This window comes from Equus przewalskii, chromosome X (assembly GCF_037783145.1).
Source record: "Equus przewalskii isolate Varuska chromosome X, EquPr2, whole genome shotgun sequence".
In the NCBI taxonomy this organism is placed as follows: domain Eukaryota; kingdom Metazoa; phylum Chordata; class Mammalia; order Perissodactyla; family Equidae; genus Equus; species Equus przewalskii.
In genome coordinates this window covers 117,363,603-117,372,032 of record NC_091863.1, presented here as the reverse complement: position 1 = coordinate 117,372,032, position 8,430 = coordinate 117,363,603, and the positions used below count along the sequence as shown (strand labels likewise).

The 8,430-nt window shown below is 39.7% G+C and overlaps 1 protein-coding gene across 1 annotated transcript; it reads left to right on the top strand.

The window, feature by feature from the left end:
* The first annotated feature begins 1,134 nt into the window (after positions 1–1,134).
* LOC103562126 (uncharacterized protein CXorf51A-like) lies at positions 1,135–1,877 on the top strand. The gene is made up of 2 exons (XM_008537071.2): positions 1,135–1,345; positions 1,537–1,877. The coding sequence occupies exons 1-2, from the start codon at positions 1,223–1,225 to the stop codon at positions 1,762–1,764; spliced, it is 351 nt and encodes a 116-aa protein (XP_008535293.1). The 5' UTR covers positions 1,135–1,222; the 3' UTR covers positions 1,765–1,877.
* The last annotated feature ends 6,553 nt before the right edge of the window (positions 1,878–8,430 follow it).

Here is an 8,430-nt window from a genome sequence, read left to right as displayed (position 1 = left end):
CCTAGAAATTCTGTTCCTGAGTTCATATACCAGAGAAATGAATGGAGAAGTTCATAAGGGGACATGAATGAGGATGCTTATCAGTGTTGTTTGTGGCAGTGAAGTGGAGAGCCAACATAGCTGTCCCTCAAAAGTAGAAGGAATGGACAAGCAAAGCTTAGTGCATGAATTCTAAAGAATATGACACAGCATTAGAAGCAATGAACTAGAGATACATATAGCTGCATAATTTGAACTTCAAAGCATAGTGTTGAGTGCATATGGTAAGAAACAGAACAAGATCTACAGCACAATGCTGCACATTCAATCACATATTTAACAAGGCTATGGATTTCACAAGAGGGCAAACATATACCAAGACATAGTTCAAACACGTCATTCAAACCTAATGGTGGGAAGGAAATAAGTGTTCGACTCTAGGAAGAATGAAACAAAAATAGAATAAAATATAAAAGAAGGAACCTTGCAAAACTCAATGATGATAACATGGCCAGAGTCCAAGAAAAAAATAAAAGTAAAGATAAAAGTAAACTTTATGCCTGGGCAGTTAATTCTAATCCCTGCCTGTAAGTAGCAGAGCTGGCAGAAAATAATTTAATCAAAATCAGCAGCCTTTAATGCCAGATGCTATAGGTAGGGAGATGTATAGTCATGGGAGCTGTCTTTTCGTTAGTTTTTAAGATGATTCATATCTCCAATGATATTTAAATTCATTGCATTTGGAGTGATTTTAGGTAAGATACCCAAAACACTAATTAGTAACTAAGGGTGGGAGATAGTAGAATAAACCATTGAGTAGGGGTGGTCTTGGAGAATAGCTTGGAGGAAAGTTTCTTTCTCTACCAAGTACACCTCAATTGAACATGCAGATATGAGGAGGGGTGGCAGTTCAGCTCGGGGAGTCTCCTTTGGGGGTGTTAGAGAAAAGACTCCTTTCTCTAATCAAACCATCTTTGCTACTCATCATCCCTGCCCCTCCACAGAGGTGTCAGTAATGGCACTTAGACATTTCAAAGCCACATCTTGGCCTCCCCAGCAACCTCTCCCCGAAGCCGAGGCGTCATAGTGGTACTTTGTGATGTCCAAACCCCCATTAGCCACCATTGGCTGGGGGAGAGCCTTGCTGACCAATCAAAGCTGAAGGGTGTAGCCCCTGATTGTCCTGGAAGGGTATATGTAGGATGGTCAGGAGGCCTGAGGTAGACCACTGGGAGGCTTCAATATGGCGAAAATAACCAGGAAACCACAGGAGCCTAATAGAGATGTAGACCAACCAACCTCAAGCTCCAAAGGGAAGCAGAAGATGAAGAGTCCCCATCAACCTGGGTCCAGAGGTGGTGGAAAAGTAAGAGGACCCTACTCAAGCTATTCTTTTCGTCATTGATTCCCCCTCCCCCAAGAATCTTACCCTTTCCTTGCCTTGCACAAACCCCTCCTCAGCCCTGACCACTTCTCCTGAAGCCCCCCTTCCCATCAATATCCCATCTTCTACCCCTAAGCCAATGCCCTTTTGGCCTCACTGTGTTGTCCTTCCAGGTACTGAAGACAACCATGAAGATAAAAAGACCCCTTCAAAGAAGTTCGAGTAAGAAAGTCTCTGAAAAAACCACCAAATTCATAAGAAAGCCTAAGAAAGCTAAAGGAACAATGCTATTTGGTCACTACCACAGGCTGAATAAAAAGATGAATCAAAATGAGCCAGAGCAGGACCCAGAAAGCCTGGAAAAGTCCACCACATCAAGTGATGACCTGGGCAGCCAGTAACTTCAGAGCGAGCTATCTGAGAAGCCTCTGAGGTCTGGCCCCTGAGAAATGGCCAATGGTGTAGATGTCATTTTACAGCAACAGGGTGCCCTGATGGTGATTTAAATAAAACGGAGCTGTTTTGAAAATGTGTGTATTTCTATGAGTTCTCTCATGGTGGGAGGGGGAAGGAAGGGAAGAGACAGATGTGTGAGTAGGGATGGACATGTGGTCCTGCAGGGTTGGGGGCCAGACTAGCAGAATCACAGTTAACCAAACAGTAGGAATAAGGACTCGGTCAGGACTGAGCGCTGAAGACAAATTTCCTTCTTGACACTTGAGCCCATGGACATAACGGAAAAAGGTGTGGCATTTCTTCCTGGGGCTGGATGGGGGTGGGCAGGGAGATTGTCAGTGTTTCAGAGTGTCAAGTGCCAGATCCTATATGGGGTGAGGTATCCCCCCAAATCTCCCAAAATAGACAAATCACTTCCAGGCCATCTACCTCATAGTGGTGTTTGTTTCACCCCACTTTATAATGTCAGCAACTAACTGTCCTCAGAAGGGCCAAAAATCTCACCCTACTAAAAGTTACTGAGAGTACCCTAAGGACTAAACTAATGGAGATTAGAAGCCACATAGCCAACACTAATTAGCCCACTGTCTTAAGAAACATGGTGGAGCAGTGGCCTCCCAAGGGCAGGGCAGTGGGAGCAGTCTGCTTTCTGTGCAGGCGATAAAGGGGAGCATTGTCTACAGAGAATTCTAAAACAATGTAGTCTCCGCTCCACATGTCTTCTTTATTCTTTCCAAAGTTTTTTTTTCTTGAAGAGGATATTATTTTAAATGGTTTGATTAAAGTGCAATTGACATATAATAAATTACACATGCTTTAAGTGACAGTTTGATGAGTTTGGTCATGTGTATACACTTGTGAAACCAATACCACAATTATAAGAGTGAACATACCCATCACTGCCTGATGTTTCCTCTTGCCCCTTGACAATTGCTCCTTCTTGCCCCTCTCTGCATGCCCATCCTCAGATAATCAGTGATTTGCTTGCTGTCTCTATAGATTAGTTTACCTTTTCCAGCATTTTATATAAATGGAATCAGTATATATTCATTTTCATCCAGCTTCATTCACTCAGCATAATTATTTTGAGTCAATGTTCTTGTGTACATCAATATTATATTTCCTTTTTGTTATGATTATTTTGTTGAGAGTTTAGTAACATTTAAATGATACCCCAAAGTTTACAATTTTGAGATCATTGCAAATTCACATGCAGTTATAAGAAATAGCAAAAGACCTTATACCCTTAACCTAGTTTCTCCCAATGGCAACATCTTGCATATCAGCAGTACAATGTCACAGTCAGAAAAATGAAACTGATAGTATCCCTTTACTTTATTCAGATTTCACCAGTTTTACACACAAATTTGGGTATGTGCATGTGTTTAGTTCTATGCAATTTTATCATCTGTGCAGTTTCCTGTGATTACCACTACAGTCAAGATACAGAAAAGTTCCATCACAAGGATCCCTCATGCTACTCATTTATCACCACAGCCACCTCCCTGACTCCTGGAATCCAGTAATTTGTTCTTCATCTCTATAATTTTCTTACAAGAATGTTACGTAAATGGAATCATTCAGCATACAACCTTTTGCAATTGGCTTTTTAAACTCAGCATAAATCCCTTCACATCCATTCAACTTATTGTGTGTATCAATAGTTTTTTTCAATATGCTGAGAAGTATTCCATCGATGTACTACAGTTTGTCTAACCATTCAGTTATTGAAGGGCATTTTGGTTGTTTTGATTTTAGACTGTTATATTACTATTCATTAATTTCAATGACATCCAGTTTATCAATTTTTCCTTTTATGGATCATGCTTTTGGTGTTAGGTTTAAGAACTCTTCACCTGGCCTTAAGTACTGAACATCTTCTCTAAAATTTCATAATTTTACATTTCAATCTATGATCTATTTTAAGTTAGATTTTGTACAAGGTATTAGATTTAGGCCAAGGTTCACTTTTTCTTTTTACTATAGCGTCCAATTGCTCTAGGACCATTTTTTTGATCTGTTTATAATCATGTAATGTCCCTTTGACCTTAGTAATTTTCTTTGCTATGATGTCTACTTAATCTGATATTAATATAGTCATTCCTGCTTTTATTTTTAATTATGGTAAGATACATTTAACATAAAATTTCCTACCTTAACCATTTGAGTGTACAGTTTAGGAATATTAAGTACTTTTATGCAAGCAATCTCAAAACTCTTTTCACCTTGCAAAACTGAAACTCTGTATCCATTAAACAACTCCTCAATGCCCCTCTTCTAGTCCCTGATAACCATTCTTCTCTGTCCCTATAAATTTAACTCTAGATACATCATATAAATGGAATCATATGGTATTTGTCTTCTTGTGATTGGCTTATTTCACTGAGCATAATGTCCTCAAGGTTCATCCATACTGTAGAATGTGTCACAATTCCCTACCTTTTTTAAGGCTGAGTAATATCTCATTGTACGTATATGCCACATTTTGTTTATCTATTCATCCATCACTGGACACTTGGGTTGCTTCTACCTTTTGCCTATTTTGTGAATACTACTGCTATGAGCATGGATGCACAAATACATCTTCAAGACCCTGCTTATAATTCTTCCTTTATATAACCAAAAGTAGAATTGCTGATCATATAGTAATTCCGTTTTTATTTTTTTGAGGAACCTCTGTACTGCTTTTCATAGTAGTTGCACAAATTTGCATTTCCACCAACAGTGCACAAGGGTTCTTTTTTCTCCACATTACCTTGTGCTGAGATTGAGTGCTTGGGGTTGCTCAAGAGTTTTTCCTCAATGTTTGTGCTCTGTCCTTAGCTTTTGGTTGCCCCTATATGTCTGCTCCATACAGGGAGTCTCTCTCCATGATTTTGCCAGTCACCTAGTTGGGAATGATGTTGCTTGGTATTCATTGATAGGATAGCAGTGTGGAAAGAGAGTTCTCTATTCTCCTAGCCCAGCCTCAGTCTTCAATAGGCCCTGTGAGCCTGGTCTTCAAGGGTGGGTTCTTCAGTGTTCCTAGCCCTATTCCCCATGATAGCTAAACTCTCTCTTGATAAGGGTCTTGTGTGGGAGATCCATCTCCCAGCAGTAGGAGGTCTCTAATGAGGCTGGTATATAATCCTGTGCCCTAGACTGTTCCCTGCTCTCCCCTAGGTTTTTTCCTCTATCCTCTCTTTAGTAACAATGAGTCTTTGCCTCTTCCCTGGTGACCTGGTGGGGGTGACAGGATTTGCTGACCCTTCACCAGAAGCCTAAGGCTTTTTAGAGAAGGGTCCAAGCAATGAGGCAGGGCTTCATATCTTGCTGAAGTGAGACTTGACGCCTTGCCACATGCCTTCACCACCAAGGGAGCCTCTCTCTCTGGTCTCCTGCCCTGCCTCCAGTCTTTCCCTTGAGCACCCACTGGAGGTCCATAGAAAATAGCCTGCAAGCTGATGCTAACACACCTCATGTCTGTTCCTCCCAGGGCTTTGTTACTGTTACACTAACCCACACAAAAGCTGTTAGCTTTTATTGAAAATTTCACTGACTTCTTCCCAACCACTTGCAAGGCAGCCTCACATTTTTCCGGCGCTGTCTTGAGTGAGACAGCCTGTGTGTCCCATCTCTCCTTGGGGTTGGAGGGATGTCCCTCCTTGAATTTCAAGCTACATGGTTGCCCTGAAATTTCAGCTCTAGATGGGCTCAAAAAAATTACAATTTTATAGTTTATCAAAATTTTTGTCATTTAGGTGTGAGTGTACTCATTCAACTTTCCACATCCTAAGCAGAAGTGGGATGACGCAGAGCCTATATTTTAAGCGCTACATCCTACTGCTTCCCAGGACAGCTATTACTATCACCTTCCTTCTTCAGAGATTTTTAGGTGAGAAGTTCAGAGAGAAAATATGAATTTCCATAGTCAAATACCAAGTAAATGGCAAAGACAGAATTTGAACCCAAGTCTACCTGGCTCCTAAGCCTTTTAAAATAAGTGGTAATGCTTCCTATATATTTGCATTACCTACAAATGCAAATTTTATTTTTCGGCAGAAAATCATGCCTGGTAATCTTGGGAGTAGACAAGGTTACAGGCCTGATTGCACTTGTAATTGTGTGCTATTAGTGGAAATACCAGTATGGCCTGCAAAGTCCCTGTAGCATCACCCTTGGATTGAAATTGCTACTTTGGATACTGGTAGATACACTAGTAACTGAGAACTATTAGTGCTGTCATTATTGCTGCCTGGAACATCCCAGGAGGATGGCACTTATCAGTAGTTGTTATAGCCAGAGCCTTCTCTGACGGAATGTGTTTGGTAAGTAAAGTTCTATTCAATCACTGATGATTCTACGTGCACATATGTGCCTGGAAAATGTCACCGAAGGCAAAACACTAGTGCATGCTAAGAGTGGGCATATTTAACGAATTGAGGAGGGAAACCTTGGTAAAAAGCAACAAAAACCTGGAAGCACCTTCGCCTCATTTCTGCCATAAAGTTATCTCTACCGTAGGACAATTACCAGGATAAGATGGAAGAATCACCCTGTCTGCCTGTACAAAAATGGCCTTAATCTTTCAGGAAACGTATTCAGCACTTACCATGTGGCACAGCACTCTTCTGCGTACTGGAAACAATTACACTACAGAAATGACTATCAAATAATTTCGTACTTAAAAGGAAACACAGTTCTCCAAGGCCCCCTGAATTTCACCTAAACATTTCGAGTTCTTTAAAGCTGCCATCATACCCAGTCCGCAGAAGTGGTACCGCCCCTCTAAGTCTCTGGCACGACCTTGTGCCTTTGTTCTCAATCTAGCTGAGCCAGGCTGGCATTTTGAAAAGCCATATTTATTCAGAATTAAGGGAGGACTTGCAGGAAGTACAGCAGAATACGTTAGAAAGCTAAAGCTTGCCAAGTTTCCATTCCAGATATTGTCACATACCTAAGGACAGCAACAGTGTCCCAGGCCTTTGACTGTTGCTTCCTACTCTCTCACCTCTCTGCCATCTTACTCATCCTCCTCCCACCAGCAAGTGTCAGTCAGATGCTCACATGATCATTCCCCCAGAGAAACACAAGGAAACCATGTTTCAACTATGTGGCTTAGAATCTTTTCACTTGGTTTTGATCTCCAGACAGAGAAGCTACGTTTCCTAGAGGCAAATGATAAGACTGTGATAATTGATCATCATCCTCATTATGAATAATTTTATTTCCTTTCAAATTTCTGATAGCATGTCTTGTGTTTTCTCTGATTCATAATTCAATTTTACTAAATGTCCATTTTGATTATCTTTTCAATGTGCCAATGCTGGGATTAATTTTAATCTATTTTCAATCCCATAGTTTATGTTGCTAAATTTAATAATTCATTACTTGTGTTTCCTTTTGTTTTGTTTGTATTTTTAACTTTTTGAATTGCATCTTCAGTTCATTTGTTTTCATTCCTTCTTCTTTAATGATGAAACTTCTTTGGACTATGGATTTTGTCATGTGTATAGTTTGCCTCACTTAATAATAATAACTAAAACTTAAGTGCTCATTAAGTGCCACTTTTATAAATATTTTACATACATCTATTTAATCCTCTCAATAAGCTTATTTAGTAGGAAACTGAAGCACAGAGATATTATGTTTTCTTATATTTACCTAAGATCACATAAGCAGTAAGTGGCAGAGCTAAGATTGGTATTCAGGCAATCTGTCTGCGGAGCCTTTCCTCTGAAGCACCATAATTTTGAAAGAAATCTATAGCACCTCCTGCGTTTCCCTTTGTCCCATGGAAAATTCTGGCTGGGACTTGGTGCCTAATTATGTCATCCAGGTACAAATCAAGATAAGTAGCAACATACAATACCCTTGAATCTTCATAAACTCTGTATTAACATCCGTAGTTTGGAAACTTTATTTTTTTCCACAGGAAGACTTTCTGTTAAAATGTGATCATTAAGTAACTATTTTGTGGAAGTATTAACTTGAATACAAAGTAGTGAATTGTTGAATTGGTTTGAAAGCCTTCATTTCTCACTTTGGACTATGCAGCCCTGAAATCTTCCCTGAATACCCACCAGTACAGACACCATGGCCTTAGGGGGCTTTACCAGCTTCCAGAAAAATTCTGTTCCACAGTAGGCTAGGAAATATTTTGAATGAATATATAATTGAATTTCCAAAAGCAAACTGCCGATGATTGGAAGCAGCAAGATATTTCCAGTCTTAAAATAATTTGGACATTTTGCCACTTGAAATTAGCTTTCATTCAAATCTCCATCTTGGAGAATAATGAAACTAATGATCCAGATTTATATAGGTAATATATCCTTTAAAAATCAACCACTCCCCAAAGAAGCTAAATGAAGATTTTTCTGACCAACGGCATCCAAAACATATTTCTTCTGCAAGTGGCAAAGAACCTACAGTTGAATATACAGGTTTATAAATCAGTTCACATGGGATTCAGTTCAGTATTCATAACAACTCAGCAAATATTAGCACTTATCTTCATATGCGTATGCCAAGATATGGTGACATTCAACACCGGTATAATTTGTTTCTTTCACTTAATCTTCGTTATCTTAGGTGGCTTGTATTTATACATTATAAGAAGGAGAATGTGA